At 32.3% G+C, this 16,030-nt stretch overlaps 1 protein-coding gene across 2 annotated transcripts in view; it reads left to right on the top strand.

Moving 5' to 3' along the window:
• The window catches only part of LOC129980931 (uncharacterized), a 259,342-nt gene extending 243,474 nt beyond the window's left edge, over positions 1-15,868 (top strand). The window contains exons 14-20 of one of the 2 annotated variants that reach the window (XM_056091431.1): positions 714-1,061; positions 2,666-4,129; positions 5,155-5,433; positions 6,436-6,702; positions 9,668-10,154; positions 11,225-11,459; positions 12,705-15,868. In XM_056091431.1, coding sequence (XP_055947406.1) covers positions 714-1,061; positions 2,666-4,129; positions 5,155-5,433; positions 6,436-6,702; positions 9,668-10,154; positions 11,225-11,459; positions 12,705-12,708 — 3,084 coding nt within the window. In that variant the 3' untranslated portion in view covers positions 12,709-15,868. The remainder of the gene's footprint in view (positions 1-713; positions 1,062-2,665; positions 4,130-5,154; positions 5,434-6,435; positions 6,703-9,667; positions 10,155-11,224; positions 11,460-12,704) is intronic. The other variant, XM_056091432.1, reaches the window with a different exon arrangement.
• The last annotated feature ends 162 nt before the right edge of the window (positions 15,869-16,030 follow it).

Below are 16,030 nucleotides of genomic sequence, written 5' to 3'. Positions count from 1 at the left end.
TGGCTTTCATTGTAACTTTGAGCAAATAAAAAATATATAATTTAACAAAAATAACATTTAAGATAATAATTCGTTAATTATTAATAAAAAACAATAAAAATAATTGATAATGATTGATTTCTAATTGCATTTACCAGTTAGAGCTTTTAGTTCTAAACTGAATCGTAATCGGAATAAAACAGATCCCATTATAACAGCTGCCGATCATTTTGGATCAATTCATATAATTTCATATGAAAAATGCAATTCAAATTTTTCGAGGAAATGTCTGAAAAAGATGTTTAAATGAATGTAAATACATATTGATGCCTATCATTGTATAGATAATCCATAAAAAATATTATAAACTTTAAAATTGTTAAAGACATCATTTTGACGGGTCTTAGTATAAATAGGTATAGGTCATACTGATTACGGAAGTTAAAATGGACTGAGTAGAAATTGAATAGGAATATGTCATTTTTCTTATATTTCATTAAAAGTCACCTGAAAATTCTAGAATAATACATAAATTATATCAAACAATTTTAAGCTTGAAATTTGAAAGCCGTCAAAATGGCGGTCTTGATAGTTCTAATGTTAAATGCCATTATTTTATTATGCTTTACGATCCTTTTTTTTTAAATCATTTTAATGCTATTAATAATTCATTATGCAGCTTATTGCATAATGAAAGCATTCTACTATAAATATATATTATCTCATTCCTCCAGGTATTCAAATGCCATGGCGCCACCTGCGACCGAACATCCCAGAACCTTGCCGAGATATCCCTCATGCAGGATGCCAGCGTCGCGAAAGTCATCAATTCCGTCCTAAGCGTGGGCGTGGGGCTGGAAGCTTTGAGACAACACCTATGCCCCGGCCTCGATCGGGGCCTGTGCCCCGCGATGGCCGAAGACCCCCGCCTCAGAGATCTGCTCTTCAACCTGACGAGGGAGAACTCCTTCACGGGCGCTGACGGGAAGCTTTTCAAGTTCACTAACAGGCGGTTCTCCGCCAACACGCTGGACGTGCTCAATTTCAGACAAGTGGGAAGCAATGCTCATGCGTTCGTCAATGTAAGATTTCTTTTATTTTCTGATTTTTAAATTGTCTATCAATCATGTCACACTCTTAATCCTATTGAAGAATTCATTGGGATACAGCCCTTTATATAACGATTAATATATAGTAAAAATTTTAATCTCATATTCAGCTAAATTTTAAAAATTTCGAATAATCAGTTACAACAATAAAGCATCGTTTCATAAACATTTCTCATTTATTCGTCCCTAACATATAAATGTCGTTTCATATCAGTCAGGTCGTTCAATTCGTAATCTTTATAACGGAAAGGTAATTCGATTATTCGGTGCAAAAGGATTGGAAATTACGATTATATGTCTTCGATAATAAAGAAGATTGGAATTTCCTGAAAAACAAAGATCGACCAATCGTGACATAAAATTGATGAATTAATAGAAACGAAATTGTATGGTACTAATCTGAGCGGTGATTTTTTTTTAAAAAAAATGTTAATTTTCAAACGAAGTTATAAAATAAATAATGAACGAAGTTATTTTTCGTTTCAGGATCCTGAGACTATTACTTTTAAATGATTGTGCACCTATAAGGGGTGATATACAATAAATAAGATGAACCAAGACAAAAAAAAACCCTCATTTTCTTGTTAGACCTTTCTTTGTAGTATCAAACGTGTTAGAACTTTTGTAACAGATATGCTGATTATATTATGAAGCATCATGCGTGACTTCATTATTTCTACTCTCTACTATTCATAACAAATTTATTCTTGCCAATACGCTCTTTAGAATTTCTGTAAATTTTGGAGCCCTTTGGATTTAAATACCTAAATGAGAGGGCGACTAAAACCTACTCTAAGATACTCACCGGAGTAGGAAAGATGGTAGATTAAATGGAAAAATGTTTTGTTTGTATGGGATAACATCAGATTTATCATTGTTTTTATTTCTCCGTACACTGAATTATTCAAAATAAAGCAACATTTCTGCTCTGCTAGTGTAGCGTGGAAGTGATGAGAAAGGATACAGCAAGTGTTGTCCTCGTCATTGGAACCATTGTTCAAAATTGGGAATTTTAATAGGCTTCGTGGAACTCCAAAACAGAACTTTAATTTAGTTAAAATAATGAAGTTAAACCGATTTTTTATTATTTTTACTGCCCGCATTAACTTAGATATTCGTTATTTTATCCAATTTAACTTTGTTTTTAACTTGCTAAGTATAGATATTTTTCCTAGGTTTCTACGGTGATAGGAAACTTTTTAAAAACATTTACTTTAAACAGCAATTTAACTATAGTTTCATATGTTTATTTTAAAATCAAAACTATCGCAACTTAAATTTTCACTATGTTTTTATGATTATATATAACGATTAAGTTTTGGACTTTTGTCCTGTGTTGAAATTACATAAAAAGGTCTAAAAGTACCCATTTACAATATTATTTGATATAATTAAATATCACATTTCATAAATGCAATTCTTGAAGGCTTTTTAAATTAATATTTCGACTTAATTTCAATTTTTAAAAATAACTGAAATTCATTCAAAATCTGTATTTCTTTTGGCCATTCAGTATACTGCAACATTGATTTTTTTTATTCTCAATTTTATAATTAACTAATTTCTCTTCTCCACAGGTTGGAACATACTCTCCAGACGAAGGTTTATCTTTGAACTTCAGCAAAATCCGTACATATAATCAATTTGGTAAAGAAATAAGCCTGTACGACATTAAATCTGTCTGCAAAAACTGCAAAAAAGACAGCATCGACAAATTCACCTCCACTTTACAAATTGTGCCAAAACAAGATTTCTCTATTTTGGCTATGATGCCAGTCCACAGAAAAGGAGCGAGCTTCTTCGACTGCGGTGAGCTCAGAGACGACAGAATGTTCCATCACCTCGTCGGAATTGCCTACGCCATTGATAAAATCAATAAAAACTCGACTCTGATGCCAGGGGTCGAAATCGGGGCTCTCGTTTTCGATTACTGTGACCGACCTCAGAGAGGACAAGATCAGATATACAGCTTTTTCTCGAAAGAAAATAGTGCAGGAACCGCTTTGAGAATCAAGCCTAAATCCGTTCTTGCGGCCATGACTTACGGCACAGAAATATCCAAAGAAACCTCGCCAATATTTGATAGCTTGAATGTTATGCAAATAGCTAGCCCCATTGATAGAATGGATTCAGATGCATTTAATGATATCCTTTACACTGCACCTTCCACTATGTCCCAGATACAAGCCTTGTTGAGTATTTTGAGGAAATTCAATTGGATGTACGTCAATATCGTTTACAGCAATACCGATTTTGGCCGTTCTGGGTATTATCAATTCGCCAAGGAGGCCAAAGAAGTTGGCGTGTGCCTGGCCCACGTGGTCCTTGTCGAACCTCACAGCAAGAGGGACGAGATCCTTACAAATCTCCAAAATGGACTGAATCGGGACGCGACTGTTGTGATTTCTTTGGTCGATGACGATCAAGTTGTCCAGAATATGGTGGAGGCCATCAAGATAAGCACTGTGCTGTCCAAGTACATGTGGATTGGAACAGAAACGTGGGGTAATAACCCAACTGTAATGGACAGTCTGAAAGATGCCACTTTTGATGCCATCACTTTAAAACTGGAAAGCCACGACATGCCAGATTATAGGAAGTTCTATGAGAGTCTTACCCTGTGGAACCATTATCCAATTCCTGATGCTTGGTTCGAAGAGTTCTGGCAGCATCGATTCCAGTGCCAGTTGAGCAACAGCAATGTCAAACAGATTCAGTATGCTCACTCTTGTACTGGCAAGGAACAGTTATCGTCTGATGAACTTTCCCAAAATGAACATGTCTACCAAACAGTGAAAACCATACAGTCAATTACGGAAGGTCTGCATAATTATCTGAACAAGAAATGTCCTTATGGAATGGCAGCGATGAACATCGATGACTGCGGAAAAGACGCCAGGACAGAACTTCAGAAAGAAATTCAGATTCTTCTTCATGGAGCCTATTCAGATTGCGAAGAATGCAGCTCTTCAAGTACTATTTTCGGCTATGACGTGATACAGCATTCGATTGCTCATAATGTTTCGAATGTGAATAACCAGGTGAGATATATTGTTCTATTTCATTAAAAATAATAAATATAATAGAACATAGAAAATAAATTATTCCCTTTCATAACATAGTAAAAAAAAGGTTTAAACTTTTATTTGTTATTTTAAATTTAATTCTAAATAAACATATCAATGCCATGATGTATCTGTATTTTTGAAATATGATTTGAGACAAAAGAAAACTTTTTAAATTTGAATCAAAACAGTTTAACATGCCTTCTTTTTTATTCTAATCTTCTATTTATTGTAATCTAAAATATAACACGAAATCTTATTGTGCAAATTACTGTATTGTGCCAAAATTATGGCAGTTATTTTTTTATTTGTCGCATTTTCGGTACAGTATACCAAATACTATAAGTTATAATATAAAATAATTTTGTAAAACGAATGAATAATAATCAAAATTACAAAAATATGGGGTGAACCATTGGTATAACTGGAAGTCATGAGTTTACATATGAAAAATAAAATAACGAAATCAGATTAGGGGACTGGTCTTTTGGTTTTTGGAATTATTTTAAATATATAGATTAATATACAACCTGATTTAACGGGAATCTATTTTATACGAATACTGACTTCTATAATATCAATCAATTATGAAATGAATTTTTAAAAAATGACTTTACTTTAAGACCTAAAACTACTCTAATCACTATAATAATTATTTTTTAATCCTTTATTTGGCACAACTGTTCAGATGCAAAGCGCTTAAAGTGGTTCTTATAAGACATCTATAACACCAAATACTTTACATGGTTATTGTGAGCATGTTACCGTACATAGATTTCTGGGTAATAATTGAAATAAATTTCTAACAATTATTTAATAATTAAAAAACTTCTATAAATACGTAAATAATATGGCCCATTTACTTAATATATATACCTAAAAAAATTTATATTCTTTTTTTCACCATTTTCCTATTAAAAGATTAAACTCTAAAACATTTTAATGATTATTTATAAAATAAATATTAAATTTGTGTCTTTCGCTGGTTTCATTTTTTACAGATCGGAAGTTGGAAAGACAGAATTTTGTTCGTAGAGGACAACCGCATCGCTTTCTCCGGTAACATCGTGCCAGTCTCTGAGTGCAAAGAAGACTGCGGGACATGCAAAAATCAATTAGAGAACAAACAAAGTGAGCTGATAGCTGAGGAACCCATCTACGCCAACTTCCACACCGTCTGGGGCATCATAGTAACTGCTCTTTCCATCTTGGGAATACTTCTCGTTATCATTTGCGCCCTCTATTTCTTGATGTCCTTCCCCGTGACTGTCGGAACAACGGTAATTAATGGATGCAAAATCTTCTACTAGTTTGCATTTTAAATAATATGTTTGTGATATTATTGTGTGCTTTTAGGTAAGAATAATGCCAGGTTTCTCGCCGAGCATTAAAAAAAATCGTCATAATTTCCATATTTGGCGAAAAACCGTAAAAAAGAAAAAAGAAAATCTTCTTTAGTGATCGAACATTGTTTTTATGTCGGCCAGTAATTTAGATAAAAAATAGTGCCAGATTTCTCGCCAAGTATGAAAAAAAATCGTCATTATTACCACATTTGGCGAAAAATCATTTAAAAAAATGGTGAGTCAGTCATCAGTGTGGTGCCTAAGCTTGAAGAGCAGATGCTAGCCCATGCGACATCCTCCTCATCTAACCGCGATTCAAAATGAAGAGATTGACCCAAAATAACCTTATGTTGTTCTCAAATGGGAAGTTAAAATAGCTTATTATTTATCATTTCAAAGGACTTTCAAGGAAAATTAGGCCCACATTATTGTTTCTATAGGGAAATAAAACCCAATGAAACCTTCAACAGTTTGTCTTTACAATTGGAAATTCGTTAGTGAAGTGCTTATCTGTCTGCCAGTTTTCAGTTTTTAAATAATACTATAATAAGAACAGACGCTGAGAATAGAAATGTCATTTTTTTTGTTTGATATTACATTTGTTTTGCTATTTTTTATTCATTATTTAAGCCATGCCTTAAACTCTTTGAAGGGACAGATCTTATAAATTTCGCTAAAGGGATAAATTGTTGAGGGGGGGGGGGGGAGAGAAAAGGATGAATGGACAGATCTTATAAATTTCGCTAAAGGGAAAAATTATTGAGGGAGGGGGGGGGGTAGAAAAAAGCAGAAAAATATATAAAGGCGATGTTTCAATTCTCTCATAAAAAGTTTTGATTAAAATGAATGGACGTGAGATTTTACCCAAGCACTGTACAAAACAATATTTAACTATTTATTGTACTTCAAAAAATAATAAAAACTTTATCGTTATAGGTATTAGGATACATGATTCTGTTTGGACTTCTACTCCTCTACGCCGTGAACTTCGCCTTTGTTTTGACATCGACCGAGGGTACGTGCGGAATTCGAAGATTCGGTCTGGGCCTTGCGTATGCTGTCATCTTTTCGGGCATGCTGGTGAAGGTGATGAACACCTGGCGCCTCATGGGATACAACGGAAGCCGAATTCTCAGCGACGGCACGAGACTGTCCAGCCCTGCCGGACTTTTGGTCATCGCTGTTGGATTGGTCATCATACAGGTGAGACTTCTATCAATGCATGTTCATTCATTATGTATTATGGCTTGCGGTATTTAAATTTCGAGATTATTTAATTTGTACATTATATTTTCTGTAATGTATAACACAACAGATACAGTGTGATATTACAAACCAAATACGCTACTTAATTCAGACATTTTATACATATATATACATCAGATGAATTTTTCAGCCACAGGGCTATTTTAATGTATATGTTTACGTCTTTATGAATCATTTAAAATTACAAAAATTATATCTTTCTGTCTGTAAACATAATAATTCAAACATGTATTGAACTTGATGGATGAATTTTATTGCGGGATTTTTCTCCAAATTTGTAAGCTTCTATCATATTTTAAATCAAATCCATCCTCAGGATGTCCGACTGTCCGAGTGCAAATGAATTTCGGTAACTTCAGAATATAAAGAGCTAGATTGATTAAAATTTTATAAAAAGATCCAGCATCTATACTGTAGATTTGCCTCACATTTTGAACCATGTCATAAACATAACAACTGTAAATTCCAAAGTGTTAAATAGATATTTGGTACATAATTTTAGCATTTTATATATAGATATATGTCACAATTTTAACCAAATTCGCCAACGAATGGATCGTCTGTCATGCCTTACATTCGCATGCATGAAAACGGAATGACTCGAAAATGTAACGATTTAGATAAATGAAATTTGGTGTGTTATCTTTTTCTAAAAACTTTAGCACTGCGTGAAATTTTGAATTAAATCGGTAGACTAAACGGAGTCCAAAATATGTACTCGGTTTTCTTTCCTATACAACGAAGCACAAAACACTCACTCACACTGAAAATAAAAATCTGAGCACTCAGGGCGCTCCCTAATGTGCAGAATTTTTATGAAATGACGGTGGATAATATCTTTATTAAGAAGTATGCGTAAAAATTTCTAGAAAATCATTTCCGATGATTTTTTCCTTTACCTTTTCATCTAAGATGTTATTACTCGAATATTACTACTCACATTCTGTTTTTGCGTTATTAATAGCCAGAGGGAGTAGTCTCTCCAAACTTTTCTCGCATACTCTTTAATAAATTTATCATGCCGGAGTATGCCTTACAGGGCACTGGCGTACAATAGTTACGAAATATTAAGTTTTGGCGTAAATTTAGTATTTTTACTGAATCTATCGTGTGATCCTTGGCAAGTTATTTGGCGATGAATCCCGGGCATGCATTAATAGCATCCAAAAATCGAATTTGTCTTTTAGACATGTTTCTCTCAATCGATTAAAATAAAGATTTGACACAAAATTGCACTTTCAGCTACACATTCTCATACCAAATTTGATATATTTAAGTCATTGCATTTTTGAATTATCGCGTTTAATTTTTTTCTAAAAGAACAGACCAAAAGACAGTCAATTCATGGCTGGGTTTAGCTCAAAATTCGATATGTGTCTTCACCATAGATTTTAGATCTTTGTACCGAAACTTATCCATCTAGCGGTAAAAGTGAATTATAGAGTGCCCCCTGCTGCGCCAACAATGCCAAGTCGCCAATAAAGATGGCGGACAAAATAAACGGGATAATAAATAAACAAAATAAACGCGGAAAAGTTACGGTTACCATTTCCCGCCATTTAATTAGGACTTTTTAATAATAAGTATTTTTTTTTCCATACTGCCCGGTCCTTCGGCATCTGTAGAAGGCACCGGGCAGAATTTTTTAACTTCAAAAAAAAAAAATCCTACGGTTTTGCTAGCAGCGGGTGCGGGAACCTAGTAGCTTCGCTAGCACATTGAACATAAGGACTGTGTGGATAACAGAAACAGTAAATAACCAAAAGAAAAGAAAGAACAGAGAAAGAAGCAATCGGAACATTCTCCATACAAAATTTCAAACAAACATCCTTTTCCCATCTTCATCAACTCGTAAAAAAATATATTCCACTCACCCTTCAACCATTCTGCCGGTTTGATATCAAACCATTCTCAATACAAAATTTCAAACAAGCATCCTTTCCTAACTTAATTAACTCGTAAAAAATATATATATATACATATTTAACTTACCCTTCATCTATTCTACAGGTTCGAAATACTCCCAACGTAACAAATTATGAAGGGAACCAATCGTTAGAACATCAAAAGAATTACGAGAACTGCGAAGAATTCCATTGCAGCTGTCTTTTAAAGTGAAAATGCAGACGATTTTTTAAAGCGCATACTGACAATTAAAAATTGCAAAAGAAAATATTATCTGTTCGTATTCACATTAAAAAAAAGAGAGAAGAAAATAACTTTTAATTATAATAACTTATAATTAATTAACTTTCTTTATTTAATAAACTTTTAATTATAATAAAGAACAAAATTAAAATCTTTAATCGATATTTTTTTTAATATTTTTAATTTAAAATTTTTCATAATATAGTTGTAGTTTATGTACAACTCAACCATTGCAAAAAGTAGTACACAAAACAGCATTAGGGTTGCTAGAAGAGCGTTCCGATAGGTTGCAATATTGGCGACAAACTCGGGGGCACACTATTCTTCACTTTATCCCATCTAGCTCTCTTCGTTTTGTAATTATCGTGTTAACTTATATTCGAACAGCCGGACAGATAGACTTCCTCTGAATGGATTTTGTACAAAATGTGATAGAAATCTACACATTTGATATAAAGATAATATACCAAATTTCATGTGTCTAATTCAAAACGTGTTGGAGCTATCAGAAAGACGGGCATTTTCCAAAAATATGTTTTTCGACATCAGGGTGATCTAAAACTGGAGATTCGTCGAAATCTCGATTTCGAATTTTTCAACGATTACTTTACTTCCTCTATACTACGCGTATGAGAAAGTAGGAATGAGTTTATGTTTAAATATCTATTTATCGTTATGAATTCTTTTGTCACTCTCTAATAACTAGATTTACTTAATACCCAGCAAAAATATTTATCCATATCATTGCACATAGATTGTCCTGTCGTCTGCATGGCTGATCTTGATGCCTCCCAAGACCGGAGCTTACGAACAGGTGTGGCGATGCGCTCCCCCAACCACCTTTGAAGAAGGCCTCGTCGTGTCCCTCATCTACGTCATGCTCCTTCTGGCCATCACGACTCTGTTCGCCATCCTCACTTGGCAGTGCCAGGACAACAACCGCGAATCCAGATGGATCCTGGCCTGCGCCATTCTGGTGGCCGTTGTCTGGATGGCATGGACCATTCTCTCGACCCAGCTGTCGCCGCATTATCGGGACACCACCATCGCCGCCGCCAACCTGGTGAACGCCACCATCATCATGATCTTCCTCTACTTGCGAAAGGTGTACCTCTACAGCAAGCTGACAAGACAAGCCAGAGATCAGGACCTGAAGGCGCATCTGCAGCCGACATCGTACAGTCACTCCATTTATGGATCTTCCCAAAAGACGTTTTCAACGCTGGCTCCTGTACTTTATGGTAAAAATATTTTAAAAGATTTTAATATTAATAAAAATATTTTTTGCTTAATGTTCTTTAAAATATGTTATCATTTAATTGGTTATTAAATAGACAAAGAGATGTTATGTATAAATACATGTTGAAAATGAAATCGACAGTTACTGAAATACGTCTTGTCGTGCAGAAGGAGCACCTGAACTGGAATAAAGAGGACCATGACCGTTCAATTGTTCGTCCTCATCATCTGACTCCGTTTTAAAATTATGAAGTTCGTCCCAAAGTAATCCTTGCATTGCCTAGTAATGGGACATTAACTTAAACTAAATCTTATTTATCCGAAAGAAAAGAGGAAAATATGATTCGTATTGTCCCCTGGAAGATTACTTAAACATCTGTGTCCTTTTGCCCTTGTTCTTATCGTTACAGAATTGAATCGTTATCATTTATTTCCATCTATCTTTTAACGATTATCAAATATTCGAATCTGTGAAGAGGCTAAGATAAAAATCTTTTTAACATTGAGTGAAGATACTAACAACAATTAGAGATTAAATGAATTCATTAGATCGATCGACAAAACTTACTTACATGTCTTTAACCGTTAAGAAAAATAATTCCAGCATTAATTTACTGCTTTCAACTCGGTGAGTTTTACTTACTCAGTACTTTGTGAAAGCATTACCAAAATTAGCTGCTTCTACCAAATTTTCATTCATATCATGAATCCAACGTGGCAATACAAATTGTGAAACATCTCCATTTTGGTAAACATTTGTATTGTTGCAAGAGTAATCCGTTTTCTCTAAAATTATTTATACAGCGATAAATATAATAAAACCAGTAAGAATATTAATTAACAAAGTAATATCAACTCGAATTTTATGAATACATATTCTCATTAAAATATAAAACTGCTTAAAATTTTCTTTAAACCTGAAAAATTTTTAATTTCAAAATCTTTTATTAATGTGATGATTTCCGAAAAATACTATCAAATTTCCCATGCATCAGATTATAGCAGGTAAAATTTACTAAATAGAATTCATGATGACAATCTAATAAATTAATATTTCTGTTTTTAATCCAAGCAGGTTCTCAAGCATCGCTGACGACGAAGAAACTGTACAACGGACCCTCCTCTCGCGTCGAGCTCATCAACTGCCCCGAGGATAACAAGAGCGACAGCTCGGGCTCTGTCCAGGTGCAGGCGACCGATCTCTACCCTCTGGACATGTACGACGGAGGAAGCCAATTCCAGCCGGTTACTTCCCTCTATGGAAGCAACCACACTCTGGTCTTAGATGATACACTTACCTTTAGAAGGTAGGCATATGCATTGAAATTATTTTCGACGTTATTATTTACAAGTAATAAGGATATTTTATGAAGAAAAGGAACGTCAAGATTTTAGGATGAGAAGCTTCTGACATGGTGGTTGGTTCTCGCTCCCCGAGTTGATGTAGAAATGGTGTTGGGCCGACTAACCCCTAACCGATGACGGAACGCTCTTCCCACGGGAAGGTCTGTACCATGGCTGGTGATGGCACTTAGGACACAATCTCAGTTCCAGCCAGTTAGCGCGGCAGTCCAGTCAGTCAGTTTTATCCGCGTGCCTCAGGACGGTCAGAGAGGTCAAAGTGATTGCCTTGGATGTCATGGCAAATTAAATCATTACAGTTTATTATTCATGCTGTGTAAAATGCTATCATTTGTGTTTTCCTTGATTAGCTTATACTAAGTATAACGTAAAAAGGTATTGACATTTATAAAAACTGTCAAAAGTAAGGTAGAAAAAGAGTCATCTAAAGGATATATAAAAGGCAGGAAAGATCGCTTAAGTGATTTGATTATATGTGTAAATATATTTACGAGTATATAAATCTACAATTTACATATTTACTGTAGCAAACTAAGAATTTATGATTAGGCCACAACTCATTGCTACATTATTTATAGATATTTTCTTCTCAGTTATTTTGATTTGATACCTATCCTATAGACAAAAGATTCCAAAATTGGAAGTTAAATTTTTGGTAAATTGCAGTAAGATCATATATGACAAAATTATGAAACAAAATAATTAAAGTGTGTGTAAAGTTTAATTATTTTGAGATTAAAATTCTTTTTAAAGAATTTTATGCCCTTCCAAATTATTTATCTAAGGAGAAGTATTTTAACTTTTCGAAAATAAATTCAGAAATCTTTAAGCAAGTGTACAATATACCTGAAAATTGTGGACAAATATTCATTTTATTTCTATAAACTTAATTATTTAAATGTTAAAATACCATCTCAATGAATTTAAAATTTTGAAAATCATTCTAAAGGGCAAAATTGTTCCAAAGAGCTCTACGCAATAGTTTTGGGAGTGCATGCATATCAATATATTTATTTTATCATAAAATGCCAGTAATAATATAACAGTAGGTTTCAGATACAATTTATCCTTGATAAGCCACTGTTTATGAAAAATACATTCAAAATGGAGAATAAGTATGAAATTGTTTTTAAAACAATTTTCATATATTTATTAATTTTTATATCAATTTATTTTTAAAATTTTTACAGGTAACAGACTCAAACCGTCAAATTCCAGTGGATGAAGTGCATGCATGCTATGCCGAACAAACCCTTGGGGCATTTTCAGTCCAGATATCTGTTTAAAGCTACTTAATTTCTTGTACAAACATGAGGATATCATCAAATCGCAGAACCTTACCTAACTGTGAATTTCTACCATTTATTTGAAGAAAAAGAGTTGAAAGAATGTATGACTTGACTTTTTTTCAAAACTTTTAATGCAAAAATGAATTACAATCAAAGTAAGCTAAAGTGCTGTGTAAATATTACATGCTATATTACAATTGACAATAAGGCGGATATTTTGTCTATTAACTGGGGAAAATATCAGAGTATGTAATATATGCAGGTTTTAGAAAGAAAATGAAAAATTAATAATTCAATTTTTGCTGAGAAAGATGGACAGGCGAGTGAGCTGAATTCTTGCCAAATTGTAATAATTTATCTAAGTTTGTTGTTATGAACTCTGAGAGCAGCTACAATTGTCTAATGATGCCTTATTTTGTGAATTTAAACTAATGATGTAAAGAACTATTCACTCTTTGGAAATCCAGTGTTAGGGAAAATACTCTCCATGAAAATGAAGAGATGACAAATAAAATAAAAAAAAAAACTGTATAAAGGAAAAGAAAATTTTACTTAACTAAAATTTAAATACTATTTTTTAAAAAAATGAATAATGTAATCAGTAAAACCATTCATAATTTTTGGCTATATTCTGAATGAGTATTTCTTTTTTTTATTTAGTTACAAATTTAAAGAATGTATTTTAACAGCAAGCAAACTTATTTTATGCTATCATAACTGTTGAAATTCAAAAGTCTGCTTAAACTTATTTGAATGAAACATAAATGTGGTTTTTGTTATTATTTATTATATTCCTCTAATATATATTAATTTCTTAATGAGGCCAAAAGTTATTTCTGATTTTGTTCATACTAGTTTCTGTTAACACAAAATACCTAATAACATTGTTATAATATCTTCACAATATTAATCACGGTAATTTACAACAATGTCTATTACGGGTGTATGCTACTTACACAATATCACATAATATAAGAGGATCACTACAAACAAACAAAAGAAAAGCATTTAAAATTTAGAAAATTCTAGAACAATCTGGAGTTGCCAACTAACGATTTAAAAAAATGGTAATTCTATTTTTAACATTTAATATCGGTGAACTTCAAATCAAATATTGTGAAACAATACAATATGATTTTATTAACTTCAGACAAAATTGATTGCAAATACTAATCTTTATCATCAAAAATCATCATTAGTTTAAGTTCACATTATGAATGGCAGAGATCAATATTTTAAATATTAAAAAGAATTAATTTACCTCCAAAACTTTTTTTTATTGTACATATTTATTTATTGCTCTGACAGTTAACATTCCAGGATGTTGTCCGAATAGTACGATAAAATTTTATTTGATCAGCTATTGGAAACAGTTAGATAGTACTGTGTTTCATTTTATGATTTAAATGGTACTCTCGAATTTCATGAATATATTTTAGATGTACAATATATGGTGTAGATGCATAGCATAAACCATATTTATAGATATATGTGCTAATATCTGCTGTAAAATATGCATTTCTGTGTAGGTATAAGATTTTGTTACAAATCAAAACTACTTGACATTCCATGGTTGTAGCAGAGATACTGTCTTCAGTTTTAAGAACGATAATCAAACTTCAGGTTCTTTTCTTAAGAAAATGTATCTTCTGTATTTTAAAATCAATATGTTAGAAACTTCCAAGTTTACTGTTTTAAATCCTTCACTTCAAAGATTGTGCAATATTTTAACTCAATCAAAAATTCATGCCAAGTACACAGTTTCTACTCTTTTTATATTCTTGTGTGGGCAGAATCCAAAGTTCTGTGCATTTCTTGCCAATAAATAATGTGAGTTTAATTCATCTGTATATAAACACTTTTTAAATAAAAAATTTCATTTTAATGGTAAGAGTGCCAACTGTCAAACTTATCTGCATAAAAAAATGTTTCTAATTCAAAAACTGCATTCAAAGTATTTACACAAAAGTTATCCACATGTAAAATAACCGAGTCAAAAAAGAGGGAAGGGGTCAGGGCTTTATTTTTTAACAGTTAAAAATTATAATGCTCTAAAAACATTTTCTCTACTTAAAAACAATTTTTGATTATTTTATCGTATAAAAGTTCAATACTCCTGTTTATTTGAATTTGTCTCGGTTATTTAGAAATCCAGCATGAATTTCCGATACTTATATGATTTACTGTAAATTTATTATGGTAAACAATGCTTATTTACCATAAATATTTTATATTAAAGCATGCAATTTCCTCTTCCAGATTCTATGTATTCATTATGTGTATTTTAAAAATAATAATTTAATTCCATGCAAAATTGTTTATACCATTATGGATATTGAAAATTCTCAGTTGCTATTTGTACTGATTATCTACTGTTTGATTCTAATGATATTGAAATATTTTATATTACTTAATAAATAATGACTTCCAAATGATTTCTAAATATTTTCGAACAAATATTTGTTCTTAACTTCAAAGAAAAATAACAACAAAAGATAGATTCAATTATTTGTGTGTTGGCACTTTAGAAAAGTATACAATATAAGACATATCATTATATGTGTGTCCTGAAAATAGGTTGATTGTGTTATACAATTTCAGAATTGGATATACATTTTGAAACAATTTATCTCTGTTCTTCCACTGTTAGTATTATTTAAGTGAAATGATTTTGTAATATAAAACGTCCTGGTGGAAAGTTATTTTACACTTATTTTTAACTGAAATATTCTTGTGATTGCAAGTTCTTTCACAAAGTGAATAGTGTTTACAAACTGTAGAAATAGATATATACCTGTGCAAACTGTGACTCAATCAAATCACTTAAAGTACTTCAATTTATTTGTTGTTGAATTATATTGCATGTTATGACTCACAAAAAAAAAATGCAAAAAATTGCACAGATTTTACTCGTTAATCTTTTAAAAAGGAAGAAGTGTATTATGTGTGTATATAGTAATGTTCATGAATAAATTCCTTTGTTTTCAAATTGGCTTCTTTATTTCGCCAAAGATGGCAGAATAAAATTATATTGGGTCATTTTTTTTCCCCTTCAGTGGCAACTATGATGGACTGGATTAAGCTGGCAGACTACATGAAATAAGATAAATGTAATAATTCAATAATAGATCTACCCTATACGTGGACATCTGTCAGATTTAAATAATATCTTGTTAGTATGGTGTGAAAATTTAGAAGGAGAGTCTGACTAAGGTGTTTTATTCATT

This window comes from Argiope bruennichi, chromosome 8 (assembly GCF_947563725.1).
Source record: "Argiope bruennichi chromosome 8, qqArgBrue1.1, whole genome shotgun sequence".
NCBI lineage: Eukaryota > Metazoa > Arthropoda > Arachnida > Araneae > Araneidae > Argiope > Argiope bruennichi.
Note: the sequence above shows the minus strand (reverse complement) of the source record. Positions and strands in the feature narration are given on the sequence as shown.